The following is a 13920-nucleotide window of genomic DNA, read 5'->3' as shown; positions in this document are numbered from 1 at the left end:
ATTAGCCCACGCAGGGGCAGCATTTCCAACCAGAATGTCATCCAGAACGCCACAAACCACAACATTGTTTTCAATCCAAGCAAAAATAACCCACGCAGGGGCTGTGAAACTCAAAAACTTCCCTCGCAGGGGCGACAGAGGACCTATGACAGCGCCTTTACGAATCCTACTATCAGAGCCATAGCAAATATAGACCTGTATATGAACTTGAGAGACACCGACATAAACATATACCCTATACCAGACCCAGACACAGACAGAGACCGAGACAGAGGACTTAAACCAGACCTGAACAAAAGTGAAGGACGTCGGAGCTTGCCGCAGAGTTCTACTCCTCGGGCTTCTCCTCGATGATCGGACACCATCCGTAATGTTCAGGGAGGCCTTCCTTTTCTTCCACTGCAGCTTTCTTGGAGGTCGACGCCTCCTGCTTCTGAGGTTGGATGGGAGTCTGCTCAGGGATTTCCTCTGTCTTTTCCTCGACGATTTCCGGTTGCTCATCTGATAGCGCCTCCTTGCTGCCCGAACCGCCCTCACCTTCCTGAGTGTCCTCAATGAATAAGACTGAGATGTGTGCATTGATGCATGAATTATTCCTCGAGCTGCCGAGGGTGAAAACGGCAGTTCCAAACGCTGGAAGAGAGGGTGGTCCTGCATTGGGGCCGCCCGTGTCCATGAATTGAGCAGCCTGTATGGGAGTAGCCCCTGCCCTTCTGTGGCAGTAACAACAACAGCAATGGTGGTGGGAATCCGCAGCGGGATGGCGTGATGAGCCTCCTCGACTTGTGCCTCGTCTACAAGGCATCCTTTCCCTTGGTCTGACCATATTTGCAGTGATGCTGGCGGAGTGAAACAGAGCGTCAATTGAAGGTTTCCCCCGCTTGACGGAGAATAGTTCTCTCCCACCAGATCTTGAACGAAGCACAGTATCACCCACACCGCTATCAACAGGGCATACGAGCTCGAAATGTCCCTTGACCTCTTGTAAACTAGCTGTAACAGCCGAGGCTGCTTCCTGGAGGAAGAGATAGCCAACACAAACCTTCGCGGCGTGCTCCTTACTCTGAGTATGGACCTGCCCCATTCTTTCTCCCAATTTAAGCTTCTCAACATTCTCTCGATTCCTGGACGCCATAAATGCTCTCTGCAACCAAACCAATTCACCTTGTGTTGCATTGAAGGCCCTGTGCAATCGTTTCAGAACTTTATTCCTCGGCGGCAATCGGTAATGAATTCCACTGAAGGTCACGAGGCGGCACATGTTGGCCATGTGGCCCTTCACTTGCAGACGTACTGACACCCGCATCCGGGGAGACTGCATCTCTTTGGATAAGGCTTTCACAATCCTGTGCCTGGAGATTGTTCGGAATGATATCCGTGTTTCCTGATAGGATGATCTGTTCATTTTCTACCCCAATGTTGGCCAGGAGGTCAGCTATCTTGTTGCCCTCTCTTTTTATGTGATTAAAGGAGATGGCTCTATTATTGCGCAGATACTGAGCCATGATGTTTAGCCTCGCTTCTAATCTCCAACTGGAAGCAATTTTCCTGGCTTGGGAGCCATTCTGTATGCGAGTGGCCATGTTGATGAGGATCTGGGAGTCCCCTTCCACAATCAATGGTTGAAGGTTGAGGTTCCCCGCTAGTAAGAGACCTTGCCAGAGGCCCTCTAGCTCTGCGGAGTTGTTGGTATCCCACCCCATATTTCCAAAGTAGATCTGCAGAGGAGTACCTTCATGGTTCCTCAGAATTCCTCCATATCCAGCTGCTCCAGGATTGCCTTTGGAAGCCCCATCAAAGTTGAGTTTGAATGAGTTAATAGGGGGGGCGTTCCAGCAGCTGTTGTCCTTGATATTACTATTGGAAGGGCTATGCTTGGAGACTTCTTGTGGCAGTTGCAGTTGCCAATTATCGAGGATGTTTTTCTCATTATCTGTAGAGGGGAGATCCTCCTTCGTCCAAGATCGGAGCAACATAGTTTCTTTGAGATTCCCGTGTAGCCTGTTCCATATTTCTTCAATAGGAGAGCGCTTGTTTTTGAAGATACGTTTATTTCTTTCCTTCCAGATATTCCAAAGGACAATTCCCGGGATGATTTTCCACAGGTGGTTGAGGATCTCACAATTGTAGGGGTTCTTTGGCCATTGCCTTATGGAATTGATGATGTCGTTATCCCCTCTGCAACTTTTTTGGCATCTGAAGCTCACCTTTTCCCATAACTGATTGGCTAAGGAGCAGGTATCTAAGAGGTGCTGAAGGGTCTCTTCGCTTTGAAAGCAGTTATGGCAAATAGAGGGGCCTTGAAAGCTTCGTCTCCTTAGTTTATCCCATGTGAGAATTCTTTTATGTCCTACCAGCCAGAGGAAGTAGGAGATTTTGGGCCATGATCCGAGTCCCCATATTTTGCTCCATAATGGATCAGTAGGAGAGGGGAAGTTGCAGACCAACTTGTAGGCTTCGGAGGTGGTGTAGGTCCCTTTGGGTTGATAACCCCATCTGAGAATGTCGTGGCCTTCATCCTGCCTTATGCTTCGTTTTCTTAGCTCTTTCTCAAATTCTTCTGCCTCCTGTGTATTTATGTTATTGAGAATTTGGTTACTCTGTCTCCATTTTCTGAATCCGTGCTCCAACTCCTGCATCCAAAAATGATGAACTTTATCCTGCTGCTGCTCCGGCCTGTCTGGTATCATAGATGGATGAAGAACACTAGTAAGCTTGGGCATTTGGTTCCAGGCATCTGTCCAGAATCTAGCCGTGCGGCCATTCCTAATTTCCCAGAAGCTGTGCTGTTGAATTAGCCGATAGTGCTGTTTGGCCGCATTCCAGATTAACGACCCTTTTTCAGTGGGAATAAATCTGATGAGCTCTTCTTGGGGTCTGTTGTTAGCATATTTGGCTGTCCAGATTTTTACCCACGGCTTTTCTGGGTTAGTGATCCATTGCCACCAAATCTTAGCATTCATGATGGAGTTGCTATACTCTGGGTCCCTTAGCCCAATGCCACCCTTGTCTTTGGGCATGCATACAGTAGACCATTTAACCAAAGCCCATTTACGGTTGGTAGCCGAGCTGCCCCAAAGAAAATCACGCTGTAGGCTCCTTATTCTTTTAAGGACCCACTTAGGTGTTGCTAGGGTGGAGAAGAGGTAGAGCGGCATGGCTTGAAGGACAGATTTGATGAGCACCACCCTACTGGCAAGGTTTAGAGATCTGTAGGTCCAAAGGTTGAGACGGGACTCAAGCTTGTCTAGGAGAGAGCGCCAAGCGGGATGCTTTATGGCAGAGGCAGTGAGGGGAGCTCCAAGATATTTGGAGGGGAGGGTAGCAGAGGGGAAGCCAAGAATGCGAGTGACAACAGATTTAACAGAAGGAGGAGTGTGAAAGAAGAAGATCTGCGACTTGGAGTTATTGACATGGGTGCCAGAAGCCTCAGAGAAGTCGTTGAGGAGGGATTTTAAGCGAGAGGCTTCCTGGACAGAAGGATAGCCAAAAAGCATGGTATCATCAACGAATTGCTGATGAGAGGTGGCAGGGGTATTGTGAACAGAAATGCCTTTAAGCTGTTGAGAATGGAGGGCGTGTTTGATGTGTCTACCAAGACCCTCAGCCATAAGAACAAAGAGGAAGGGGGATAGGGGATCACCTTGCCTGATACCTCGAGAGGGCTTGAAAGGGCGGGAAGGGATACCATTCACCAGGATGGAAAAGTGAGTGGAAGTGATTAGGCTCATGATCCAGCGAATCCACATGGAGCCAAATCCAAAAGCTTTTAACATGTGATGAATATAAGTCCAACTGAGCTTATCGAAAGCTTTAGAGAGATCCAGTTTGAGTATCATACCTGCTTGTTTGGAATGCTTGAGGGAGTGGATTATCTCGTGCGTGAGGAGGATGCCATCCATTATCTGTCGTCCTTCCACGTACCCCGACTGTTCCGGAGAGATAAGCAGAGGTAATAGGGGTTTAAGCCTGTTTGCAATAACTTTTGATATGACTTTGTATATGACGTTACAAAGAGCTATGGGCCTGAACTTGTCAGGGGTAATGGAATCCTCCTCTTTAGGGATGAGAGTGATAAAAGTGGAGTTGAGGGAGGGGAGAAGCCAGCGCATGGCCCTTGATTCCTCTACAATCTGCCAAACCTCCAACTTTATCATGTCCCAAAAAGCGTGGAAGAACGTGGTGGTGAATCCATCTGGGCCAGGGGCCTTTCCTTCTTTGAGCTGGGACATTGCCTCGTCTACCTCCTGTGGAAGAATAGGGCGCATGAGAAGCTCATTGTGTTCCTCCGTGATGAGTTTTGGCACATTGCTGATTATTTTCCCAATAGCCTGTTGCCGATCTTCTATTGGTTCCCGGTGGACATGTTGGAAATGATTGAGGAGAACCTCTTCGATTTCCTCATGCTTCTCTACTTTTTCCCCTATTTGATTCTGGATGAAGGGGATATTATTATGCATCCTTCTCTGCACCGTGGTTCTGTGGAAGAATTTGGTGTTGCGCTCCCCCTCCTTCAGCCACCTGACCCTTGACTTTTGCCTCCAGTAGATTTCCTCCTGCTTTCTTCTGTCTTCGAGCTGACTGTGAATGAGCCGTTCCTGATCCAGTGTAGCCTCCGTATGCCCTTCTGTGATTATCTTTTGTTGGAGATTCACCAGTTCCTGATTCAACTCTTGTTGCGCCTTAAATATGTTTCCAAAGGTCTCCCTATTCCATCTTTTTAGTTGATTTTTTAGAAATCTTAGCTTCTGTTGAAACTGATACATTTTTGCACCTTCTGGGGGTTCGAAGGATGTCCAAGTGGTCTTGACGAAGTCCTTGAATGCAGGGTGCGTAAGCCAAAACCCCTCAAAGCGGAAGGGTCTTTTCGTCAAATCACCTGGTCTCCGCCATTGTAGAGCGATTGGCCAATGATCCGACCCAGTGTGTGCAAGTATTTCTGCTGAGATATCTCCTCCTAGGTGCACCGCATTGTCTGAGATGAGAAAGCGATCCAATTTGGAGGCGATTTGGAACTTGCCAGCTCTGCGGTTGCTCCAGGTGAAGGTGCCATTACAGAACGGCATATCGATTAGAGACGCAGTTTGGATAAAGTCCTTGAAGCGAGCAACTTCTGGTTCCATTCTGATTCTCCCTCCTATCTTTTCCTCACTTTTGGTAATCATATTAAAGTCCCCTGCCACGATCCATAGTGGGTGTCTTCTGTTATTGCTCAGAGCTTCTATAGTATCAAGGAGCGCGATTTTGCTACCCGTATCTTGCGGAAAATAAACATTTGATAAGTTGCCATGAATGTTGGTGCCCAATATATGAAAGGCAGCCTGTATGAGATGATGAGAGGCATGAAAATCTGTGAGAGTTACCGCCTGAGTGTTCCATGCTATAGCTAGCCCTCCAGAGGCTCCCAAGGCGTCTACAGCAACCGACCGACAACCTGGCCAAGCTTTTGAGAGTATGTTGCCTAGGGTGGAACTATTACATTTGGTTTCCTGGAGAAAGCACATCTGCGGCTTTTCCATTTTAATCATGTTTTTTAACATCCTAAGTTTTCCGGGGCTGTTAAGCCCTCTTAAGTTCCAGGATACAAGCTTCATGGATCAACTATTGTTGGAGGGCCTGTAGTACTTCGTTAACTTGGCATATCTGCCTGAATCTACCAGGATTTTCCCGATCTCGATTGTTCGCTGGAGATCTGTTTTCCTTCCTCTCTTTTTAGAATCTTTTGGGCGCAGGCTGCCATCCCAATGACTTCCTGGTTGTATCCCTAGTTGGTGTTGATGATAAGCTCTTGAGATAACCACTTCGAGCTTATTGAGTTGATTCTCAGATATTGTATCATATGCTCTCTTTTTGCAGGCTAGTTCTAATTCCAGAATATCCAGACCATTTAGATCTATGCTTTCTGGCTCTTCTTCCATTAGCTGCACTTGACTGCTTTCTTCTTTATTGATCTCTGAGTCCTGGGGTAAGTCTGCCTTTCCGTCAACTTCCATGTTCTTGTGAATCTCCACTGTTTCTTTCTGACTTCTGCTGAGGATAGAAGGGATGATGATGGGGGAATGAGGTTTGGAAGGGGGATCTGAGGAAGGTGGGTGGGATGAAGAAGATGGGCGAGTGGGGTTGGACTCAGAGGTCAGGGGTTGATCTTCAGGGGTCTGAGCAAGAACCTCAAAGCTGTTCTTAGAAGCTGGATTTTGGGGTTTGTTAGGCTGGGGATTGGTCCCATTCTGGGGCTTTTTATGCGAGCGCTTCCGGCTTGAGACCTTGGTGAAGCCGTCCTGGGTTGGGGTTTCAGAAGAGTCAGGGGAGTTGGCTTTGGCATTTTGAGGGCAGTCCCTGAAGAGATGCCCCAGTGCATGGCATTTTCTGCACCGAAAGGGCACGTGTTCATAGTCGAGAGGCTGGATCCATTCTTCATCTCGGTGGGCAAGAGTTACCGACTCTGGTAGAGCTTCATTCAGGCGGATAAAGACACATATTCGAGCATAGGAGATATACTTACGCGTTTTGGTTTCTTCTGCCGCTCTGATGTATTCTCCCACTCCATTTCCTATACCCTTGAGAGTGTCTTCATCCCAATATTCATCTGGAAGAGAGTATAATCTGATCCAAACCGGCGCCCACGTGAGGTCTTCTTTATCTGGGTTGAATCTTGGAATCCATTCCCTCAGGTATAGTCCTGCTGAGTTAAAAAAGTAAGGCCCGTTCCCCAGAATCCTATATTTGTCCTCTAGACAAAAAAAGATTGCGGTAAAGAAGCCTTTCGGCCCCAGCTGAAGGGTGACATCTCCTTTGGGTTTCCATTTCGCCGCAATCCATCCGTATAAGGCTTTCTCAGTCAGCCAAAACCCTATAAACTTCCCAATGATGGCATGATCTGTCATGAACTCTATTCTCCTGTCTATTTTGTCGCCGGGCAGCTCTATTCGTGGCCGTTCTTTAGCCACTGGTCGGCATGTTGATGAGGAGATTTTCGGGCTTTCATTTGGAGTTTCTTTTCCTTCTTGCGTGAAGCTGTCCTTGTTTTTCCGATGTCCGGTTTCCTTTTCATCATCTTGCTGCTGTTTCCCTTTGTTTAGGATTTCCTGATCCACTGATCCAAAGATTACTGTTTGTTCAGGCTCGTGCTGTGAAGGGGAGGGCTCTGACGCCCTCCCCTGGGGATGTTCCATTGCCCCTTGCTAATGCTCTGCAGCACTGTCACGCTGCAGTGATTCCTTTGCAGTCCTTGAGCGTATACCGCGCAGTGCCGTCGGCGCCGTAGAGGGAATGCTCAGAACCCTAGTTCCGTTCTCGCTTCCTCCTTCCGTCTCTGAAACATCATATCTTTCGTGATCTCTTTCTTCAATTGTTAAAGTGCACTTTTGCTGCTAATTGTCCAAGCTGAAAGATACATACGAACTGATTTAATAAAAAGCAATAAAACATGTCTTTTTACGGGATAAGCGCCCACAAGATTTCCTTATTTTTGAGAATAGTTCTAGCCTCTAAGAGAACTGCCTTGTTTGCCTGAGTATCTGCTACTTTATTATTTGTTCTCAGGACATGAAAATAAGTCAAGTGAAGAGACTTTGACATGCTTTTGATTCTTGTAATTAGCCTTGCTAGCTGCAGATTTGCTGGGTTGGAGATGGTTTCCATTACTCTTATGATTACTTGGGAGTCTCCAAAGAAATTTGCTTCCCGAATTCCTAGATCTTTGAGGAAGGTTACACCTTGAAGGAGAGCCAACACCTTAGCTTGTATGCTAGATGTATGGCCTAGACCCCAGGCAAAGGTATGAGGCGATGCATTGTCTGGCAGAATAATGTGTCCTCCTGCTCCGACCTCCCCTGGGTTTCCTTTTGCTGCCCCATCGAAGAATAGGGAGGGAGTTGATTGATTGGACATCCAGTCTTGAAAATCTTTCTCATTTTTCCTAATTTGCCAATCTTCAAGTGTTGGAGGGGAGCTTCTTGGCTTGAGGAAGCTAAGCTTGAGGACAAAACCCAGGTCTCTGTCTTGCTGGCTCATATTTGAGTCATCACCTGTGCCTTCCAGCCACTCCCTTAATTGGATTTTCACTGAGTTGGCTACTATTCTGTGGTCCTGAATTTTGTTCCGGAAAATCCTCCTATTTCTTTCCAGCCAAACCTGCCAACTAATGAATTTTGGCAATGCGCTCCAAGCTAATCTAATCGTTTTGTTTTTTGGTTGAGTGCTTGTGTATCTGGCCATCCAGCCTACCAATAAATCTTGAATAGAAGTGGGGAGCATGAGATCGTAGTTCCAACCTTCCAGCAGTTCCTGCCAAATAGAGACTGTAAAATTACATTCAATCATAATATGGAGGGCAGTTTCAGAGTTTTCCTTGCAAAGAATGCATCTAGAGGGCCCATTAAATCCTCTTTTTTGAAGTCTGTCCTCCGTGAAGATTTTTTGGTGATAGAGGATCCAGCAAAAATCGTCTATTTTGGGAATAGAGGGGAAATTCCATATGCCTTCCCAAGGGGTAGGGTTGTGAGGCACGTGGGGACGCTCTAAACATATAGAATATCCCTGCTTAACTGTATAACCTGCTCATTTTCCCCCCAACCTCTCACGTCTTTCCTGCCTGCATGGATAGGGACCAGATAAATGTGTAGACTTACTTGTGGTTACTACCTACAAAAATTTATACCAGTATGTGTGCCTAAGCAAAAAATTAACCAAAATTTATGCAAGTCCTTGTGCATAAGCAAACAATTAATTTATCCACTTCACACGTTAATTTATTACTTCCTCCCAAACAAGACTATAGGATTCAATTTTCCTATTAACTAATGTTAATTTAGCGTTGAGCAATGTAGGTTATAATTTTTTATGCAAGTTTACCCATCGTATAATTTATATCTTCAGTGACACAGATTAAGCTGCCCTGAAGCACTTGTTTTCTTATAGAAATTGTGAATGAAGATTGTATCATTTGTCCTCAAAGCAAAAAGAGATTTAAATTTTCTGCATAGCAAATTCATACGAACAATTAGTATGGACACCATAATAATCCAATATATTCATACCATCCCATATATATTAGTTATTAACATTGTGCAACTCCTAAAAATTAAAATAACTAACAATTGCACAACATGTTGCAAAGGAAACGCCCTAAGGCAGCAACAAAGAGTAGCATAGAAGAAAAGAGAAAAATTTCTGCAATTTTATGATCTCACAGTTGCTTATCCATTCCACTCTCCTAACCACTATAGACATAAAAATCCTTCATATTGTGAAGGGTCACCTAGCTGCAAGAGATGGCCCAACATCAAATGTCAATATTTTGGTAAGTCTGTTATGTGAAACATAAGTAGTAAAAGCCTCTCTCACTCAGCAATTGCAATTGAAATGCATATAAAGGCATCATAGACTTCTGCAATAGATGAATCAACCCTAAAATCCACTCACTACGCAATAACATACCAACAAACATTGTATAAACAATATGAGACATATATATCCACATTGGATTCACTCAACAATTCTTTGTACTTCGCTCTGTCATATGCATAATCATTGACTATTATTTGTGTTCTTTCAATGCTCTCCACACAAAGCACAACAGAACTAAATCATTGTATGAACTTATGGTACTTGGAACTCCATGAGCTATGAGCTCTCTACACATAATTTCTATCATTTGAAGCAAACTATGCCTCTGTCTCTATAAAGCATTCCAAATAAAACATGAAATGTAGTATAATTTCAATTATGCAATAATTAGTATAAGACAAAACTACCTTTTTATCTTAGCCTTCTAACCAAAGCATGGTGGAAGAAGTTAAGAAAGCCTTATTGGTGAAATATGTAACACATTGAATTCATGATAGAAAGAAAATCCCAACTCAAAACACTCATCATGCTTCCACTAGGCTAGTCCTGCAGTTTATTTTTTTATTACTAAACTAATCTTTCAATATTGATGCAAGTGTACAATTTAAGAATAATAACACACACTTTTGAAGTTTGAAGTGGCATTAGTTGTAATTATAATTCAACATCATTGGAAAAAAAAAATTGCAGACCACAAACATCTCTATTCAGTTGAGCATAGAATGTATTATAAATAAATGATATTAAAACAACTGGATTTGATAATCAATTTATGTTATATGACAAAAAGTTTCAATATCACTCTTCATTTTGACAACCAAATTTTGGTTTAAGCACTACAATTTATGCAGACTTGCAAGTTGCAACAAAGTTCTTCTTGTTTATTTCGATTTAGGTTCCTTTGTCATAGTGGCTACAATCAGTTATTCAATAACCCCATAACCCCCTTGATATATTTTAGAAAAAATACCTTACTCATTGTTTCCTTTTCTTGAAGCTTCCAATCAACATGAGAACCCAACCACTGCTCTGATTTAGATTTAACAGTGGGACAAAAACATTCTGCCATACTATGGAAGTCTCCATCAACTAAGAAGTTGTGAAGAGTATACTATAACACCTATCTCTCCATAAGCTGTAAAGTAACTACTAGAATCTAACAACTAGTTTTAATGAACTCTTATGTAGTGCCTGCTCCTCCTAGAAATGGAGAGACTCTATCTTTTTGTCTCAATTGGTTGTGCCTTGATCTTGCCGTAGGTCCGAGTCTATAAGTTCACAATCTCTCTAGGTTTGATTCTATCTCTAAAACTCTTCTCATATTGGCAGACTAGAGCTCCTCTTTAGTGCATCCAATCAGTAATTAGTAGTTCCAAATTCAAAATCTATTCCATGTCCTTAATCTAATAATTCTAGCTCTATCAGTGTTGTATTTCCACTATATAGATTTTCTATAAGCATAGAACCTATCTATAGTTTTCACTTTTAGTTCAATTCTCTAACCTTCTGAGTTTCAATATCCCTTTCCCTATCTCTTGTTGTAGTGGCAGAACTAGATTCCTCCCATTTATATATGAGATTGCATGAAGAAGTTTCACTTGTCATTGTAACAAAACAATAAATCTCTATGTTTAGACTAGTCATAATAGTACCTTTGGTAATTGGTCTTGGATTTTGATTATGTTGTTTAAATATGGGCATATTCTCACTTGAACAATTTTGATGCATCCTATCGAGAGACCAACAAGGTATTTCACAATATAAAAAGGAATCAGTCACATAATTAGTACAGGAAAGAGTTGCAGAGTGATCAAGCATGTACTAAGCAAAATTATTGAACCGAAGACATCCTTGTAAGATGAGCACCTCTATTTACAGTGTTTTGATTGCAAACATTATGCACAAAATAGTAAAATTCATCTTTTATCACCTAATAGTCTTGATTCTTCACCTACTTATTTCTATCCTCACCAAATGACATTTGAAGAGAATGAAATTAACTTGAATAAAATCCCCTTACATAATAGTTTTCCAAAGAGTTGAAAAGGTTAATTTTGATTGGTTAAGTTCTTCTGGGCTGGACTATGAAAAAATGGGTAGTTTGTTGGCCTCATTCAAACCTCATATAGATATTCTTGCAGCTCAAGCATGCATTGTAGGAATGAATATCATTACCAGAATTGCTATGGAAAATGGAGTGAACCATTTTGTCTGTGTAGCTTACACAAAAGTTGTTGCAAAAATGGTGATCAATCCTTTTTCTTATTTTCTAGAAAGGTATAGTATATGATAGCTAGTTTTAATAGTTGGAAAATCTGGTCTGAACTGGAAAAAAACATGTTGATGATTTCTAATCTATTAAATGTTTGAAATTACTCTATTTTCATGTTTTTGCATAAACAAACATCCTGAAATGACCTACCCCAATTTTTTCCAGACATTTTTTCTTGCACTTTGTTGGTAAGCGCATAATCAAATGGATTTTTCATTATCATTTTCTTTTCTTTTTTTCTTCGGTTGGATTGATCTATAAGAATTGGCTTGGCTTGAATTATTGTTTACATAATACTTACTAACACAATTATCATAAATTAAACTTAGAGTTTCATTATTATTAAACTAATAATTGTAATATTATTAGACTAATGAGGTATTGAATATTTCCAACCATATTATTGCAGGATCACAATATTTAAGAATTTTTACTTTGCAGGCCTCATAGACACTTCCACCATATTTTCTTATGCAATCTCAAACATACTGAATGTTGTTGTAACTACCCAGTAGATCGAATCTACAACATATTATTGTAATAACAATGACTGGAGTCAATGATAAATGAATATCACTTTGCAACATAATTTGATATGTTTCATTACACATTTCATAAATAGTAATACTATTCAACATGAACATGATCCTTCTATTTTTACATTGCAATTTTACAGATACAGAAGGTTCATTATACAATATATTCAAAACATGAACCGACATGAATCAGTCAAAGCCAAAAGAAATTTCAAAGTGTAATTCCTTCTATATTTTTGGCCTAGGAGTCGATCTTCAGGTATTGTTGTCCATTCATAATAACCTCTTGCTCATAATTGCCATAGTTCAGCGGATACAACTTGCCTTCCCAATAGTAGCACACCCATGAGACAGAGGCAGAAGGTGTAGTTAGTCCCCACTAATTGAAATGGGAGCTCATATGGGACCTATACACAATGAAGATTTCCTTTTCCCAACAGCACTACCATGACCCCCATAACAGGAGTTGTTGAGAGTGCAGGTTCATTCTACCATTACAGGAAAGACTAGTCTATTAGACCCATTGCCTTAGTTTGGCCTATAGCCTTTCTTAGCCCATGCATGAAGAGATCCATCCATGTCAATAAGCCATTTGACACTATTTGATCTTATCCGTTCAGTTGTTGAGATTTAGTTCCCCATGGCCTCTAAACAGGGTTGTTTTGTCTTGCCCTTATTGCCTTAGCTGAAATCTAGTAAGCTTACTTGGATAAGTTTCACTTGTCATTGTAACAAAACAATAAATCTCTATGCTTAGACCAATCATAGTAGTACCGTTTAGTCAATTTAGTATGTCCTAAATTGCAACATTAATTATCAATCCGGGAGTCATAAACTGATGAAGTGTGACGCACCATATGTGCAAGACAACCTCTTTCTTACTTTTTTCAATTTTATTTTGTTTTGGGGTTTTGTCTTTGTTTGTCTTTGTCTTTGTATAGTTGTGGACATCTTTTTTAGGCTACTCAATAGGAAATAAGACAAATTGATGGTTTGATTTTCCAGAAAATTCATTAGTAACCTGATGTGGTACATGTACATGGACCCAAACCGTCCTTCACATGTAATAAACTTCTAAATTATCAATAATAAACTAGTCCACTTTTCCTCTAGAGCAGAGACAACGATTTCATGTTTGAAAATGGTTATATCCATACCTGGATTACACAAGATAATCCTCCAAGCCCTCTCATCAAAGTCTTTGTTTTTGAACCATCGTTCCCCCTCCCGTGGAAGCTTCGTTGCTGCTGCAATGGATGCCTTTGTGACTGAAAATTTGAGATCTCCAACCTCAACTTCCACACCGTTAAAAGACCTTGCAAATGTCTTCATGACTTCTTTATTGTGACCTATGAATTTTTGGATGAATTGCAGCCACCGTGCCTTCCTTAATATGCTTTTTAACTATGGATACCCCTCCATGAATTTAGGCCCGTCTGGCTCTGTTCTTACCAGAAGGCCCATTCCTTCCTTCTACCTTAAAAATACCTCTGTGGGAGATGGACTGTAAGTGTTGGATTGATGGAGGTGGAATGGTTGTGTGAACAGAAGATCGAGAAGGATTGTGGAGAAAACTAGTAGTTGTAAAACAAAAGGACACAGAACATGCAATGAAAATGAGTTCACGGAGCAAAGGCTTGTATAAACAAGCCAGTACTAACAAACGCAATCTTCAATGGGAGAGTATGGAAACAGAGTGGGTCTGGCGGAGCTTTGAATTAAAAGGCCTCAGAGTGGACGTTAGCACGTTCATAAAACGACTGC

General features: G+C 42.1%; 1 protein-coding gene across 1 annotated transcript; it reads right to left on the bottom strand.

Moving 5' to 3' along the window:
- Positions 1-1205: 1205 nt before the first annotated feature.
- On the bottom strand, positions 1206-7172 carry LOC149262208 (uncharacterized). The gene is made up of 3 exons (XM_089375870.1): positions 5658-7172; positions 4583-5489; positions 1206-4423 (listed from the first exon to the last, which is right to left on the bottom strand). The coding sequence occupies exons 1-3, from the start codon at positions 7170-7172 to the stop codon at positions 1206-1208; spliced, it is 5640 nt and encodes a 1879-aa protein (XP_089231996.1).
- Positions 7173-13920: the final 6748 nt, after the last annotated feature.

This window comes from Pinus tabuliformis, chromosome 6 (genome assembly GCF_031772625.1).
Source record: "Pinus tabuliformis cultivar Carrire ecotype Pingquan chromosome 6, CPIR1, whole genome shotgun sequence".
Lineage (NCBI taxonomy): Eukaryota > Viridiplantae > Streptophyta > Pinopsida > Pinales > Pinaceae > Pinus > Pinus tabuliformis.
Note: the sequence above shows the minus strand (reverse complement) of the source record. Positions and strands in the feature narration are given on the sequence as shown.